This window comes from Myotis yumanensis, unplaced genomic scaffold (assembly GCF_028538775.1).
Source record: "Myotis yumanensis isolate MYYU_CA2020_CCGP unplaced genomic scaffold, mMyoYum1.0.hap1 SCAF_12, whole genome shotgun sequence".
Taxonomy (NCBI): domain Eukaryota; kingdom Metazoa; phylum Chordata; class Mammalia; order Chiroptera; family Vespertilionidae; genus Myotis; species Myotis yumanensis.
This window is the reverse complement of record NW_027223763.1, coordinates 15859096-15876731: the sequence shown is the minus strand read 5'-3', so window position 1 is coordinate 15876731 and position 17636 is coordinate 15859096. Positions and strand designations below refer to the sequence as shown.

The 17636-nt window shown below is 42.4% G+C and overlaps 2 protein-coding genes across 3 annotated transcripts in view; one reads left to right on the top strand and one right to left on the bottom strand.

Moving 5' to 3' along the window:
- The window catches only part of MORN5 (MORN repeat containing 5), a 27400-nt gene extending 22310 nt beyond the window's left edge, over window positions 1-5090 (bottom strand). Inside the window, exons 1-3 of one of the 2 annotated variants that reach the window (XM_070430846.1) lie at window positions 4998-5090; window positions 2415-2562; window positions 57-168 (exon numbers count right to left, since the gene is read on the bottom strand). In XM_070430846.1, the coding sequence (XP_070286947.1) occupies window positions 57-168; window positions 2415-2562; window positions 4998-5002 (265 nt within the window). In that variant the 5' untranslated portion in view covers window positions 5003-5090. Of the gene's footprint in view, window positions 1-56; window positions 169-2414; window positions 2563-4326; window positions 4448-4997 lie in introns of those variants that run through there. The other variant, XM_070430845.1, reaches the window with a different exon arrangement.
- On the top strand, window positions 4556-17636 carry NDUFA8 (NADH:ubiquinone oxidoreductase subunit A8). The gene is made up of 4 exons (XM_070430844.1): window positions 4556-4708; window positions 10313-10476; window positions 13582-13747; window positions 17322-17636. The coding sequence occupies exons 1-4, from the start codon at window positions 4658-4660 to the stop codon at window positions 17457-17459; spliced, it is 519 nt and encodes a 172-aa protein (XP_070286945.1). The 5' UTR covers window positions 4556-4657; the 3' UTR covers window positions 17460-17636.

Below are 17636 nucleotides of genomic sequence, written 5' to 3'. Positions count from 1 at the left end.
AAAAACTGCCTTTCGTCTCCCTCTCAGTTTGGGAGTGAAGGAGCCTGGGTACCTACCTGTAGGCTTCAGGCCGTGGCAGATCTCGGTGTAAAACCTCCGGTCGTAGCCATCACAGTAATGCCAGTTCTTTGCGTCATACTGCAGTCCGTCGGAGAAGGTGTACGTGCCCTGGACGACAAGGAGCACACAGGGGATCTGAGGAAGCCCTTCTTTTTTTTTTTTTTTTGGCTTAAAAAACAGAAATTTATTCTCTCACAGTTCTAGAAGCCAGATGTCCAAAATGAAGGTGTTAACAGGGACATGATCCCTCTGAGACTCTGGGTAGAATCTTCCCTTGCCTTTTTCATGCTTCTAGCTGTGACCATCAATCTTTGGTAATTCTTTTTTTTTTTTTAATTGCTTAAAGTATTACAAAGGGTATTACATATGTGTTCTTTTTTTTCTTCCCCGCCCTTGACAATCCCCTGGCCCCCCCTACCCCACAGTGTCTTATGTCCATTGGTTATGCTTATATGCATGCATACAAGTCCTTCGGTTGATCTCTTACCCCCCCTCCCTCCTGCCCCCCAACCCTCCCTGGCCTTCCCGCTGCAGTTTGACAATCAGTTTGAGGCAGCTCTGCCTCTGTATCTATTATTGTTCAAAAGTTTATAATGGTCTTTATTATCCATGAATGAGTGAGATCATGTGGTATTTTTCCTTCATTGGCTGGGAAGCCCTTCTTTAACCAAGAAGGACAGACACCAAGGGAAGAGGTGACTGCCCAACTGCCACAGAAAAGAAGTGGTAACTTTCACAGATGATGAGAAGAAATGGATGTTCAATGCTGAGCTGTACCTGGCACTCAAAATATGACGAAATGTGACCTTGGGCAGATGACCTACCCTCTCTAGCCCTTGGTGTCTTCCTTTGTACAATTAGGATAACAATAGTACATATTTAATAGGGTTGATTCAGTGAAATTCAAGGAAATAGTAGATGCAAAGCATTTAGCACAGTGCCTAGCCTGTAGTAAGCACTCAATAGATGTTTAAAGTTATTACAACTCTTTTATTGTTATCAAAGCTCAAAAGGTCAGAGCCATCTGTCACGGTCCTTTGTGCAAACACGTCCATTCTGCTTTTGCTGCCTTCGTGCTAAAGGAAGCCCCAGGATGCAGGCATCGCATTGGCCTGAGCATCAGGAAACACGGGTGGAAATTCCAATACTATTAACGCACTGTGTGACCTTGGGTAAGTCACATCCCCTTCCTGGGGCTTAGAGTCTTTAAGCTCTAAGACAAGGAGTGTTTCTTAATCTTTTTCAGGTCATGAGCCAGCCCCATACACACCCTTGGTGAGACTGATGAAAGTTATAAATCCTTTCCCCAGAGAAAAATATAGTCCCATACACACAAGACTTTTCTATATAAATCAGGAGCTTTTGCTGGCTCCCTGAATTCTGTTTGTGACCCACAAATTCCAGGTTAAGAATCCTTGGATTAGATGACTTAACACGATAGTATCAGTGGTGGTGGCAGTAACAGCTAACACTTATTGAGTGCCGACTGTGTTCCAGATACTGAGCTAAGCGCTCACATATACTGCTTCATTTACTCTCACAGCCATCCCAGGAAGTGCCTGATACTATTGTGGCAGGCTGAATAATGGTCCCCAAAGATACTCACATCTAATCTCTGGAACCTGTGAATATGCGGAGCATACGTGGGAGAGGGGACTCTGCAGGTGTGCTTAAATTAAGGATCTTGAAGTGTCAAGATTATCCTGGGTTATCTGGGTGGGGGGCCCAAAGTAATCACCAGAGTCCTTATAAGAGGGAGGCAAGAGAGTCAGAGTGACAGAAGATGAGGTGATGACAAAAGCAGAGGGAGAGGATGGAATGATGGGAGCAGCGGTCAGCGTGATGGGTGGCCATGAGCCAAGGGATGCAGGCAGCTTTTAGAAGCTGGAGAAGGTAAGAAAATGGATCCTCCCACAGAACCTTCAGGAGGAATGCCGGGCTGCTCACCTGTTTCAGACTTCTGACTCCCAGAACTGTAAGATACATGTTTCTGTTGTTTTAGTGACTTTGTAATGATTTATAACAGCAGCAATAGGAAATTAAAAGAACTCATCCCCAATTTATTGGATAAGGAACCTGGGTCTCAAAGGGGAAGTCATGGGCTCAAGGTCACACAGTTAGTGGCTTAACAGGATTCAAACTCATCAGGGCCTAACATCATGGCCTCTCCAGGGGCCCTTCTGGATCCAGAGGGAGAAGACCCCAGATCCCTGGATGTCAAGAGGAGGCACCGGATAGGGAAGGCAGGGTGGTGTGTGTGCATGTGTATGTGTGCATGTGTGTGTATGTGTGTGTGGTGGGAATCCTCCTCTCTGAGGCTTTCTCCTCTGCAGTCGCCCTCCCAGGCTAATCACCTGAACAGCAAATCCCTTTTCCCAAATGGCATCGTATCGGCTCCCATTGGGGAAGTACAGGGTTCCTTGGCCGTGAAACATGCCGTCCTTCATATACCCAACATATCTTGTTTCAGTAGGGAGGATGTATTCGGCATCACCCTCCATCCTGTAAAGACAAAGGGAAATCATTGAGCCCTGCGTGTCAGCGGGAGGATCTGAGCCAGCAGGCACAGGAGACAAGGAGGAACCTAACCCCGGTCCTCAGATGTTATCATCCCAGCAATATTCTGCTTAAAACCAAAAGTTTTGTTTTGTGTCCTTCAAAAGCTCAAAAATAAGAGGAGCTGATGAAGGGAGGAGAGTGTGAGCTGTTCCTCCTCTTCCTCACAGAGAGGCTGTCCTGAAATATCCGTCATTCCTGGGAACATCCCTGGGTAGGCCCAGAGAGGGGAGGGGTGTGCCCAAGCCACACAGTAAGCACTGTGAAGCAGAGACCAGGGCCAGGTTTCCTGGCAGCTGGCTCTGTGTCTTTCCTGCTAAGATCAGCCCAACCCTACCCATTGCACCACAAGTGGGATATTTGGAAAAGTATACAATTTGGACGGGTTACATGGGTCTGCTTAAGGAATGCTTTCATTCATTCCTTTACTCATTCTCCATTCTTCTCCACTAGTTGGAAGTCATTGCTCCTAAGTCTGAACTTCTTTAGGCTTTTGTTTAGTACTTCTGTGGGATGCTTGTCTAGTAATTGTATATTTCATCTCCCCTATTTAATCAAAGCACCTAGGAGAAAGGCCTTGGTATCCTCAACTCTTAGAATCATGTTTCTTCTTAAACAGATGCTCTATAAACATCTACTGAGTAAGAAATGAAGGAAACAGAAAGGTCAGTGAGATGACTGAATGGATGATAGATGCCACTGAGCCCCAGGCCCAAAGCGTGAAAGCATTGTGGTTAAAGCACAGCTTCTGAGCCATGCAGACCTGGAGTCCAAGCCCGGCTCCACCCCTCTGTGCCTGTGTGACCTTGGGCAAGCTCCTTCACCTCTCTGAGCCAGTTTCTCATCTGCAAAATGGGGATAATGACAACAACCCCCTAAAGGTGTTGCAGTAATTAAATGATGGCTACAAAACTGTAGCAGAATGCCCGGCATATACTAAGAGCTCAAAAACTGTTTTGCCTTTATTCTATCGAAAGAAGTAAGAAGAGAAAGAAATCTTCCTTCTTCTACTACTGCTTTGCTTGAGATCACATAATTTCTTTCTTTTTTTTTTTTTTTAGGTTTATATTTCCTTTAATTCTTGCTCTTGTACTTGGCTTGTGATCAGGAAAAATTAATAAACATGTATCCTTTTCTCTTCTTTTTTTTGCTTAATCCCATCACATCATTTCTAAGCATAGTTTCCATCTAATCCTTCTCTGAGATTGGACATCATTGTCGTTCTATAAACATTCTACAGACATCTCCAGCTCACCCAAAAGGGAACTCACCCTCTTCTTTTTTAAAGCAGCCCCTCCTCAGAGTTCTCAATTTTCATGAAATGGTATCAGAATTCTCCAGTTCAAAGCTTGGAGCTGGGCACTGGGCTGGGACTGGAAGCAGTCTCTGAGTAGGACTAGGAGCCAATCAACTGCCAAGTCCTGGCAATGAAATCCCCAAACTGTTACATGTTTCTATTTCCTGCAGACCCACTGCCTCTGCCTCGGCCCGAATATATATGGAATGAATGTATCTCAGCTTTGACGCTTGAGCAAGTTACTTCACTTCTCTGGGTCTCATTTTACTGAACTGTAAAATGGGAATAAACAATCCTACCTGACATTGTTGTTCTGAAGGTTAAAAGTGATAAAGTTTGTGAAAGTGTCTACTACAAGGTCCCTTTAACAGGCACAGATGTTCAAGACATAATGAATCAAATGAGGCCCTTACCTCCCATCTACAAATTCTCCAATATATTGGCTCCCCGTGTACTGCATGGCGCCAGCCAGCTTAGCTTAGTTTCCAGGCCTTGGGACCCCGGAGTCTCGGTGTATACCGCCTCACTATGACAACCAGGAGGAGTGGGCGGAGCCAACGCGCTCGCTGAACTTCCTGCATTGCGCACGCTCCCTGGCTCGCAGGAGCGCAGAGCAGTGCGCCTGCGTGCCGCCGGCTGCGCATGCGCAGGCTGTAGGCGGCCCTCGGCGGTCGGAAGGGGAGTTCAAGGAGACGGGGGCGACGCGGCTGCGGCTGCCTCGTCCGGGTCGGGGTTACCGACATCATGCCGGGGATAGTGGAGCTCCCTACTCTGGAGGATCTGAAAGTGGAGGAGGTGAGACTTGTCCGGGAGGCAGGCAAGCGGGGCATGTGGCTGAAGTTTCCCGGTCCTGGGCCCAGCCCTGCTTTAATTCAGCGGACCCTGGGCCCAGGCCCCTTTACCCCCCAACCCCCCAACACAAACAGGTTAACCCCCCGGTCGCCCCTTCCTCAGCTCCGGGAGTCGCCACTCCAGCCCGCTGTGGCTGGTGAACTCTCTCCCCTCCCCCACAGCGACCTGCTTCCTTACTGTGAGTTACAGTGGGTACTTTTTACTAAGCACCAACCAGGGGCACTTTACTTACCTCATGTCACTGAATACTCACACCTCCCTGCGAAGTAAGTATGCAGCCCCGGCTGCTCACAGTCAGGGGAAGGAGAGAGGCTCCTGACAGGAGCGTCGTCGGTGCAGAGTGCATTGGAATGGAGGTGGAAACCCGCAGGAAAAGGAGATGGTGTTGGAGAGTGAAGTCGCTAACAGCCCTGGGGAGGTGTTCGGCAATAGGCCATTTAAAGCACTCAGTTATTCAAGAGGTACCGTTTGAATAATTGCCGTATGAGCATACACTGGAAAACAGCCAATGTCCCTGCCCTCATAGAGTTTATAATCTAATAAGGAGAGAGACGTTCGAGGAGCCCATGACAGCACAGTGTAGCTAGCGCTGGAAGTGAAGACCGTATAATACCCAGGATAGCAGACCTGAGCAAGCCTTTCCCAGACGCCAGGAGGGATTTCCGAGCATCCTTCCAGCGACACCGAGGAGGGATATGATTGGTCTCGCCATGTTGTAAGTTAGGAACAGGTCATGAGAGAGGACGTGCTTTGCCCAAGGTCACCTGGCTAGTTAGTGGACGAGCTGGAATAGGAACCCAGCTCTGATTTTAAAAGCCATGCTTTTAAATGGACCTTTGGGGCAGACCCTTTTCTATTTAGGAAGACAAGTGCTATTTGACGTGTCTCTAGTGTTGGTGGGAAGCAGCAGTCGCTGAGCCGGAAGAGGTTACCTGGGCTGAGGCAGGACTGGGAAGCAACTTGCACAAGGACAGACTAAGAATTTTGGACCTTATCCTGTAAGTGAGGCGATGGGGGGAGGTGGAAGGTTTTAAGGCAGAGGAGTGGCAGGATCAGGCAGAAGAAAAGATCAGGCCACAATGAAGGAGAGAACAAGCAAGACTAAAATTAATGTGCCAGAAATTATATCCCAGGAACTGTATTAAGTGTTTTTACTCCACTTAATCTTATATGGCTGTGACAATGGCAACTGTTATTTTTCTCAGATGAAGAAATTTTTAGTTGTGTTCAGGGACGTTATGATAAAGTGAAATTTGCTAAAAGGTGGAGGCGGGGGTTGGGGGGGGGGTGAGTGCTGCCAACAGTCAATCTTTTGTTTCTTGCCCCACTGTGAAGCTGGCTTACCCTCAACTTGCTGTATTTTTCATTAGAACTTTAATTTGGTACCACAAACAACTGAGGTTTCACTTTCTGCAAGTATTCTAGAATACATTTGCCTTTAGGCTTCACACAGTTAAATTGAGAAACAGGTAATCACATAAATAACTAAAATACAAGACAGTGTAATTAAATGCTATGGAAGAGGGGCAGACGTGGTTTAAGAGAGTATGATTTGCAGTTGTTGCTAAATTCTAGGCCTCACTGCTCAGTTACCTTGATTAGTCACTTTTAGCATTTGCAGACACCGTTATTTTATTTGTAAGATGAAGTGATTCCAGCTGTAGAATTAATTTCCTGAGGCTATAAAGGGAGCAGAGCAAACACTTCTTGGGCATAATGTAAGAATTATAAGCAGAGATGGAGTGAAGAGCTTTCTAAGCGAGGGTAGGATCTGAGCGAAGGTAAGGAGATGGGAAAAGGCAGGGGACCAAAAATGGGTTCTGGGACCAGGGAGTTCAGCGTTCTGAGAGAACAGCAAGAAGTTCCCGTTTGAAGTGTCATGGGTGATTTGGATCCAGAGGCTTTGAGTACCCCATAGGAAGTTCAGGCTTTATGCTTCTGTTAAACCCGAATCCTTCCAGGGTTTTGTTCATTTGTTTCAGTAGCAGAGTAAACTAAGAATTGTCTTTTAGGAAGATCACCACAACAGCTCTGTGAAGAGTGGATTGAAGAGAGGACAAGAAAAAGAGGGAGACTAGTCTTGGTGGCTGTTGACCCCAACATAATTGGTGACTGTGCGTAGAGAGGAAAGAACAAATATGTCTAGAATTGATCAGACTTAGCCAAAACTTAGGTATCAGAAGCAGGAAAGGTTGAGGAATCAATGTCAGATTTGCAACCTGACATTGGGACCAAGGAAGCCAGGAGGAGGATGAGGTTGAGAGGCAAGTTAAACACATTTTGGACCTCACTGACTTTTGAGTGATGGTACACCCTACGGAGAAGGTAGTCAGCAGCTTGGGCTGGAAGATCCTTGTACACATTGCCAATTTTCCGTAAAAAACACAAACTAATACTTATAATGTGCTTTCTGTGTGCTAGGCACTGTTCTCAATATATTAATCATAACAGTTCTCTCAAATAGGTACTATTATCCTTCATTTTACAGAAATTAAGTAAAATATAAGTCATAGTATAAATTAAGTACTATAAAAAGAGGCGCTGACATGGTTTAAGGAAGAGAGAACAGGACTAGATGATTGGTTGTAGATTGTAAGACTTTTTCTGCCTCTTCCACACCTGCAGAGAACATAAACCTGTGCAGTGAGGCTGTTGTGAGGATAAATGAGGAAGGAGGTTGAAGTTCTGTGTTCTTTGAGACAAAGGGAGCTGAATGAATTTGAGAGGGTATTCACGGTGAGCAGCTGTGAAAGGATGTTGTTTCTGTTGGGATTCGTCAGTCTCAGTGAAGAAGCAGGTGAGGGGCATGATGACTTTCTGAAGTTCTGTGCCACCTCAGTGATAGTGATGTCATGGGAAGAGGCCTGGTTGGAGGTCATTCTCTGGATTCCAGTTCTGTGGTTGCCACTCACCTGCTATGTCAGCTTGAGCACATCTCTTTTTCCTCAGGATAGAGTCAGTGTGTGGTTCTCATTCTTTATTTCCCTGTGATAGCATATGTTACATGCTCAGCAACATGGGTGTATCTAGATTTTGGTAGGACCTCGACTTTTATAGGAAAGTAAAGCAAAGAATTCCGTTGTCTTTTGGGGCATGATAGCTATGAAGGCATTTGAGTTATTAAATCAGCCATTTAAAGATATTTTAAGGCATTTGACAAAGAAATAAATATAGCTAACTTAATTTTTAAAATATATTAAGCTTTAAAAAAAGTTTGCGTCTTGATTTTTATTTTTCCAGTTCTTTATAGGTAATATAGCAAAACAAGTGTGTACCACTTAATTAACCTAAATAAACACTTATTAATACAAAATTTTACAGATTTTTAAACAAATTTACTAGCATTGCCATGGCAGATTTCACTTATATCATAAGTAATTAATTGCTTTGATAATTGTAACAATTGTAATATTAATAGACATAGTCATAACTTTATTTTTCTCTTCCTGTAGTATATAGATGAATTACTCTCTTCATCTTTCTTTGCCTTTTAGCTTAGTAATAATTTAAGCTAAGCTGGGTGAAATTCATAAAATAAATTATATAATTTTTATTATAGAAATAATAATTATAAAATTTTCACATAAAACTCCTTAATAAAATATTTGCAAATAAAATCCAGTGGTATCATAAAACATAATACACTGTGACAGGCTAGATTTTATTCTAGATACAATGGGTCAGTTTTAGAAAATCTATTAATGCTCTGCCTTACACTTATAGATTAATGAAAAGGAAACCTGAACATTTCAGTCTTTCCTGATGGAGAAAACAACAGTAAAACAAAACCAATTAGGATCAGAAAGAAACGTTCTTAATGAGGAAAATCTAAACAACAATATCGCAGACACTAGCAGCAAATGTCATTCCAAACTTTGAAGTTAAGAAAAAAGCATGGGTGCTGCCACCATCACTGTTCATCTGTGCTATCCTGGAGGTCTGGGTCCGAGCAATAAGATGGGAAAGAGAACAAGAAAGGAAGGGTAAATATCAGAAAAGAGAGGAAGCAGTTTCTATTTGTAAGTAGAAATTTTTCCATTAATTCTCTTGAGTTTTGCATCAGAATTGACAAGAGTTCAGTAAGGTATAGCTAGAGAAAAGATGCAGTGTACACATAAGCAGTAACCAATTTGAAAATGTAATAGAAAAAAGATCCTTGTTAAAGTACTGAGGAATGAACACGAAATGTGCGGGGTTCCTAGATGAAGGAAACTAACCAAGGGACACAAGAATGACCCGAATAAACGTAGTGACATACTGCATTCTGGATGAGAAGGCATGATTCATGTAGTCTTACCTTATTTGTAACTATTGTATCCCCAATACCTGGCACAGAAGTGAATATTCATCAGTTACTTCTGCTAGACACTATTTTGGGTTCTTGGTGAACCAAAGTAAATGTTACAATTTCACTATAGTTTGACATCTTTATTGGATCTGTGTTGAAAAATCCATATCCTCTTGGACCTTACATTTCTAGCAGTCACACATAGGGTGACCACTGATGCAAGCTTACATGAGATGATTAGAGAAAGACTCAGGTGCAAAATTTGAACAGAGACCCAATAATGTAAAAATGCTCTTTTAATTTAATATATAACTAAATTTAATGCAGTTCCATCACAATTTTTTTTTTTTTTTTGTGGAGGGTGGTGTTCGTCTGGAAGAATAGTCAAGACAATTTTGAGAAGGAAGAATAATGGGAAGGATGGTCCTCCCAGACAACAAAGTGTTCTGATAAGTTATAGTAATTAAAATATTGTGGTACTGGCCCAAGAAAAGGTACAGAAAAGGCCAGCAGGGCTGTGGCTGCAGCAGCTGGTAGATAGCTAGGTGCTGCACAGTTCCTGTGAGCCGCTGTCGCTGCCCTGGTGCCTCAAAAATTAGTACTGGAATCAAGTGAGACTGACAGTTGTAGGGATGCTACCTGGGATATACTCTATAATTTTTAAAAATTCACATTTTTTAGTACTTTATTATTAGTAATAACTTACTGGATGACATAATCGTACTGATGCTTTCTAGTCTCTCATCTTCTGTGATTGTGCAATCTTCTGGGGATTTTAGATATCTTTCTACTATTACATATACTCTACTATTCTAGCACCTGTATTAGATAGGTATTAGCTAATCTTCTTGTACACTCTGATATTCTATCACTTCTGATCCTGGAGAGGAGACTCATAAAAGCTTCCCAGGGTTGATTTCTCCCATTACACCCAGAAGCCTCCATCTTTCTTCAGAGCTCCCTTCTTTGTTATACAGACTAAGGATTCTGTTAGGGCTGCCATTTCCATGTCTAAATGGGGATATGAGAGGGTCATGAAGGTGTATAAAGCCATGGATGTGAAAGAGCTTTGTGATCTCCAAAGCAGTGTAGATAAGATCATCAAGGGTCATTAGGGCATTCCCCTTGTCTTTACTTTTTTTGGCAAAGTCATAACAGCTATCTTTGTGTCCCCTCTGTTTTGAAGCCTGAGGTGAAGCTGAGGAAGCCATGTCCTAGTCACAAATCTGTGGTCTTTCTCCCATTGCTCCTTTCCCTAGGTGAAAGTCAGTTCAGCTGTGCTTAAAGCTGCGGCCCATCACTATGGCGCTCAGTGCGACAAACCCAACAAGGAGTTCATGCTGTGCCGCTGGGAAGAGAAAGACCCGCGACGGTGTTTAGAGGAAGGCAAGCTTGTCAACCAGTGTGCTCTGAAGTTCTTCAGGTAAAAATCTTTGCACGTAAGTGCCTAGTTCAGTGGTTCTCAACCTGTGGTTCGTGACCCCTTTGGGGGTCGAACAACCCTTTCACAGGGGTCGTCTAAGACCATCGGAAAACACATATATAATTACATATTGTTTTTGTGATTAATCCCTATGCTTTAATTATGTTCAATTTGTAACAATGAGATTGGGGGTCACCACAACATGAGGAACTGTATTAAAGGGTTGCGGCATTAGGAAGGTTGAGAACCACTGGCCTAGTTGATTGAACCATCCAGGTATATGTATCTTGGTGAACATCAGCTAATTAAAGGGAAGGATCATTTTAGTGACTAATGTTAGTAGGCAGAGCAAGTCTTTGAAATCAGAGAGACCAAAGTAAGCACACAATAACTGAGTTATTTTTGTTATTTGTTTTTATTATTTGGCAAGTTTTTAATCTTCATGAATCTCAATTTCCAAATTATAGAATAATACCTATTTTATACAGAATTGTTAGGAAAAATTTGAAAAGGCACATAAGAACAACTCAGCTCAGTGCTCGCTAGCAGGTATCCCTAGATTGTTATCATGGCCATTCCTACAGAACACACAGTTAGGATGGAAAGAAAAGTGTGTTCAGAGTCAAGTTTTGGGTAGGCCACTGTGCTTGATACTATAAGTAAAAAAATTCAAATTGTAGTTGTAGGAAAATGGTTTAACAGCCATATTAATCAGATCTCTACTAAAAGAAATTGGAATTTAACTCCAAGGGATTTGGCTCATGCAACTGTTCAATCCAGAAATAGGACTGGCATTGGGCAGGGCTGGATTCAAGGTCTTAAATAATTTCACAACAACGTGATGTTTTTTCCTCTCCTCCCCCGATCTCTTAGTTCTGCTTTTCTCTGTCAAACTTATTTTCAAAGAGACTCTTTTCTTGCTATAGCAAAAATGGGCACCAGCTTCTCCAAGCTGCTATGCCACTTGCTTAGCAGATGTAGACACAGAGTGCCAATTTTCCAGTAATAAGAGCAGAGGTCCCTGGACTGAGTCTGATTGGCCTGGCTGGTTGACTTCATGTGCTTATCTTTGAATTAGTTGTGTTGCAGGAGATAAATACTATGGTTGGTCTGGCCTGAAGTGGGAGTAGACTTAGCTTCATCTAAACCACATTGCTGGGAGATAGGAAGCGGTTGTTTCCCAAAGGAAAATTAGAAGGATGTTAGAGAAGAATGGGGAATGACTGCTGGCTAGGCAAAACCCACAGATGTCTGCTAAAATGACGTTAGAGGAAAAAATCAAATTTTGTCACATAATGGCTGGTTTTCTTTTTTGTTTCTGCTGTCTTTGTCCACATGCAAAGATATTTTTGTGGTTAAAATAGTGTGCCTACATTTTAAAATTGATTTTTCACTTGAAACTGTTGGGAATGTTCTTTCAAGTTGTTATATTCTCTTCATGGTCATCATTTTTACTGACTATATAATATTCTATTGGTGGATAAACCAACCATAATGTATTTGATCAAATCCTATTATTAAACATCACTGTTGATTCCAGCTTTGATTGTTTTGGGCAGATTTGCAGTGATTACCTTTGTGTGTAGATCTTTTTCATTTTTAAATTAATTCCTTGACATAAATTTTCCAACAGTGAGATTATTTTATAAAAGGCTTTAAACATTTTTACATCCTTAGCACTGAATCTTGGTATACCTCACCAGCATTACATAGTGTTTAAATATTTGGTAGGTATAAAATGGTATTCTTGCTTGAATTTGCATTGATTTGATTTCTAACATTGCTTATTTTTAATTTTTTTTTTTTTATTAAGAGTTTATTTGAGCCAAAACTGGCAACATTGCTGGGAAGCAAAATCTTAAATGCTTCCAGATTTTTTTATTTTCTGAGAGAACTTTGGCGAAGCATTTCTCCTTTGGCCCAGAGGTAGTACATTGAAGTGGGAAGTATTTGTGTGTGCTGTTTGTTTTTTTCCTTTTTAAGTGGGAAATATTTGAATTTCACGAGTTCCTGAGGTGTCTAGTTGCCTCCAGGAGAGGAATTTCTCACTGCTGAAGTTGCTTGTTGTAGGTATTGGTAGATGACTATTGGGTACGGGTGCCAGGTGCCAGGACCCAGGACCCAGAGCAGAGACTAAGTACCAGAGTAGTGGTTTGCAGACCTTCTTCTACAAAACTCCCATTGGAAACAGTAGCTCACTGACAGTGATTTGCAGTATCACTTGCAAATCACTTTTGTGTACCATGGAAATCCAGCCAGGTGAGGCTAGAGGTAAATCAGAAGAGTTCCCTAGGGTTTTCATAGTCCTTCTTTCTTCCTGTTGCACACCCATCACCCCCAAGATTATACTATTTATACTCAGAATACCGGCAAAGGGTATATAAGAAACTGATACCAATAGAACCACGCAGAAATACAAAGCAGATTTTTTTGTTTCCGTAGACCATCTCTGAGGCTGTTTCTGAGCCATGATAAATAAGATTCCTATGTTGAGTGTAGCTAGAGTCTTGGAATATGACAAGCAAGTGGTTCAAAATTATTCTTTTCGGACAGGAGATGTTCTGCATTTCTTCCATGGACTCAAATACGGCTTTTACATAAAATAACGGTATTTTATTTATGCTTTAGTTTGCATTTATTTGATTACTAGGAAAGTTGAATGGTAAGAGAAGGGGAATTCTGCAAAATAATTAATATGCTACTTTGCTTCTTCATAGAGAGCACCAAATATAATTAATTTTATTATTGACAACAGTAATTTGATTTTTGTTCCGTGTATTAATAGAATGAGGACCTTGAGCTTTTGAGGAGTATAGGGCATTTTGCCTCTAACCTGAATGCTCCCAGGATCTTCTGCTTGGTAGTTTGTGTATTTGCTTTTTATAATCTGTCTCCTCTGCCATTATCTGTCCCCTCTGACTTCTATCAGCATGCTCATCTCTGCTTATGCCTCTGTCTCTTCTAAACTTGCTAAGTTGATAATCTTTAGAATTGGATCTAAAGAATAAATAGGCTCCAAGTGAGGAGGTCTGTTCCTATTTCCCCCCACATTTCTGTTTTTCATTGTTTTGCGAAGAGCCCCCCTAACCTACCCTTCTTTTCCAGGCAGATAAAGCGTCACTGTGCAGAACCTTTTACAGAATACTGGACCTGCATTGATTATAGCGGCCTGCAGCTATTCCGTCGCTGTCGCAAACAGCAGGCAAAGTTTGACGAATGCGTGCTGGACAAGCTGGGCTGGGTGCGCCCTGACCTGGGAGAGCTGTCCAAGGTAAAAAGGGTGTCCTGCTAGCGGCTCACTCTGCTCACTTTCTCACTAAGGGGAGGTTAAGGCAGGAGGTGGTCAGAAAAGGGTTCTCTGCGAGTACGGGTATGATGTGAGAAATCCAAATTTACCTAACAGGTTAATTAGGGAGTGATTATGCACAGTCCCGAAGGGAGTTTAACAGAGATGCTCCTTTAAATAGATCTTCCAGCGTGTGCAGATTTGTTTGTGGGTAATTAACTAATTGAAGAACAGAAGGGAATAGATGAGGATAAACAAAGTGTTAGGGGACAAACACATTGTTGGTTGAAAACATTTGAGGTTATGGTGGAATTCAGTGGGGAAATAGGATCGGGGTTATGCCAGATTTTTCAGGAACATACAAAGTACATGCCTGTAGTTAAGTTTTCCTACCCTTTCTCCTGTATTTCCTATCTCAGTTGTGATACCACCACCTGTTGAAATATCAGAGCTGGAAACCTGAATGTCTTTTTTCTTCACTTCCCACTCTTTCTCCCTTCTTCTACAGTCATCATTCCTATAGATCAGCAGGAAGAATTTTTGAATCCTCTCAGTGTCCCCACTTCTTGGGCAGGAGTTCCTAACCTGGGCTACATGTATTTCTGAGAAGGGAGGTAGATCAATTCGGAATTTAGAAGACAGCGCATCCTCTGACATTGAAGAATTTAGGAAATAATTATATCTTCATGATAGGCATGATCTGTGTGGAAAATAAATGTCACTTTCTTTTTAAAAACTTTTTAGGGACTCCCTGTGCCTGCCAGATAAAGTGTCCTCTCCATATCCTGGCATAAAAAGCCCTTCCTGACCCGTCCCTGCTTCTTGAGCCTCATCACCCTGCATTCCCTCTGGGACAGCATACGTACCAAGGCATGGAGGGAAAGCTCCGTTTTTAAGTGGAGACAGTAGATTTGAATCTTGGTTCCACTTCTTAATTGCTATGGGATCCCAAGCAGATTGCTTAAAATTTATTAACATATCAGGTCTGGCACCTGTGTTAATCCCAGTTTACTGTGAGGATTAAGCTAGAGAGCCCACGTGAATCTCCAGCCTCGTGCTGGGCACACAGACCAACAGTTACTGTCCGTTTCCTTCTGTGGGTGTATATTGTCTGTGGTCTTAAGCTCAGTGTCATAAGAAGATGAATGGCTTAGCAATTTGTTTTTAGTATCTGGCTTGATTATTTTACTTCAGATACCTTCTTTTGCTGCACTGAACAAATTTTTAATAGTTGATAATTCTAAGTTGGAAAGAAGTGGAACTTGCATATTTAATAATGAAAACTATATTTTCTCATTTCTGTCTTTCATGAAGAGAGAATTAACAAATCATGCTGTTATGAAAGCATATTTATTTAGGAGTCTGTGTTAACATTTTTAAAACCCTAAAAAAAACATGTATTGTTTCCTTTTTTCAAAAGTTGTTTCTTTAAGGGGATTATCAGTTTTAGTTATGCTGAAATCAGTATCCAGTCTCCTTCTATCAGCTGGACAAAACTTGACTTTTAGCTTCATTCACTTTTTTTTTTTTTAATCCTTACCTGAGGATATTTTTCCAGAGAGAGCGGAAAAGAGAGGGAAAGACAGAGAGAAATATTGATGTGAGAGAAACATATTGGTTGCTTGCCTCCTGCACGTACCCTGACCAGGGCCCAGGCGAGGGAGGAGCCTGCAACCTAGGTACGTGCCTTTGACTGGAATCAAACCTGTTCCCCTAGTGATTCCTACCCACTTGTCTAGTCTCAGCTCTCATGTCATGTCCTTTGAAGTTTCTGACTCTCCTAGGAAGAATTGCTCTTTCACCCGTGGTTCTATCATCCTGGCAATAGTAATATTGAAAAGAAATTATGGAGCACCTGCTGTTTATACATCAGGCACTTTTTGTATATGATCCTAATAACCTTGGGAGCTCATGGCCCCATTTTTAGAGATAAGAAATTGAAGGTTAAGTAGGCTGCTCAAGGTCATTTACCTAGGAATTCATTGAACCACATGCTTCTGCACCGTTTTTCTTTTGAGAGTGGTGCAGAAGAGAAAGTTGTTATTGTTCTTTCCACAATCATTTGTCTTTTAAAGAGTTCCTTTGTTGCTTTCAGTTTGAGAAAGATTTTTCTCAATTTATTTCAGAGATACCTCGAATTCCTTAAAGGAGTTTCAAATGCCAGCTGGGCATTTGGAATTACTCTCTCCAGCAGTAAAGAACCATTATTGATCTCTAATTACAGCACAGAGATGAGAACACTGTTTTAAAAACAAACAAAAGACTACTCTGGACTTGTAGTCAGAAGATTTGGGTTCTGGCACCAGCTCTGACATTTACCGTGTACCTTTATCTTAGGCAAGTCAGTCTCCCTGTCCTCATCTGTGAACTAGAGATAATAATGCTTTGTAGGGTGGTTATAGTAATAATTACTAATTGTGTACATGAAAGCTCTGTTCACGATATAGGAAGACTAATCTGGTCATGTTATGTGGAGTGACTTGAGTTCAGACCTCTAGATAACCAGACAGTTAATAACTGTGGCCTTGTGTCTGTCTTCTCTGGGCCTATTTTCTCATCTTTAAAATGAGAGCAGTTTCTGCTGGGTTTCCAATAGAGATTTTTGTGACCATCTGAGGGGATAATGTGGATGTAAACACCTTCCATCTCTCTCCCTGTTCTACAGTTCAGTGCTCCATCCTCTCGCCTGGCCTGTGAGCTCAGCTCTCTGCTTCTGTCCAGTTTAGTTTCTATACCGTTCAGCCTGCAGATGTGATTGAGTTACTTCCCTGCTTCAGGTTTCCATCAGGTTAAAATTCAACACCTTGGCATATCCTACCCTTCATCCTCTGGCCCCTGCCTACCAGTGTAGCGTGCTATGGAAAAGCACAGGCTTTGGACACAGACCTGGCTTTGAGAATTAGCTAGGTAGCCCCAGTGAACTCTGCAAAATACCCCAGGGTGTGAGAATGAGATGGAACAATGTGCCCAGCATCGCTTCTGACAGCACTGGGTGTGGTGAGGTGGGTGCTCCGTTTTCCTCCACTCTCCATGCAGCCTTTGCTTTGGCCATTCTAAAGACATGCCTCTCTGCCTACATGTGGACTGTTTACTGGGAATCTTCCTGTTGGCTCCTGGTCATCCTTCAAGATTAAGCTAAACGTTGCTCCCCACCCCTCTTCCCCCCGAAATAGTCCAGGCCCTTAGCCCTCAGGACAGGTTAGGTGTGTGTGGAGTCCTTGCCTTCCTAACACTCGGTTTGTGTCACGGTTACCGTAATTCGGTGAGGAAGTCACAGTTGATTTTCTTGTCTGGCTCCCTCACTAGACTGCGCCCCTTGATAACAGGGTATATCTTGTTCCCTTCTGTGTCCCGAACTTCTGCCATGTGGAGTGACACAAAGTGAACCATCTTAAATGTTTACTCAAGGGTTAAATGAGTCTAAATGTGATTTGCTGGCGCTCAGAGAAGAGGAGTAGTTGGGGCAGAGAAGCAGAGAGGAAACAATGGGAGGCGTCTGGGTTCACAGACCACTCCACCTGACTTTCACCTTTGCGTCTTTCCTCTTCACCCCTCGCAGGTCACCAAAGTGAAAACAGATCGACCTTTACCGGAGAATCCCTATCACTCAAGACCGAGACCAGAGCCCAACCCTCCAGTAGAAGGAGATCTGAAGCCTGCCAAACACGGCAGCCGCTTTTATTTCTGGACCATGTAAAGATGGGTCCATGGCCCACACTCAGCCAGACACCCAGACAATGGACGAAAACTCACATGCAGTTAGCGTCGACTGATAGAGTTCTTTCCGGGATCACAAACATTAACAAAAAGTTAATTTATGTGACTTGGCAGTTATTCTATACCATTTCCTGGCCATTAAAAAATTTAAAGGAAA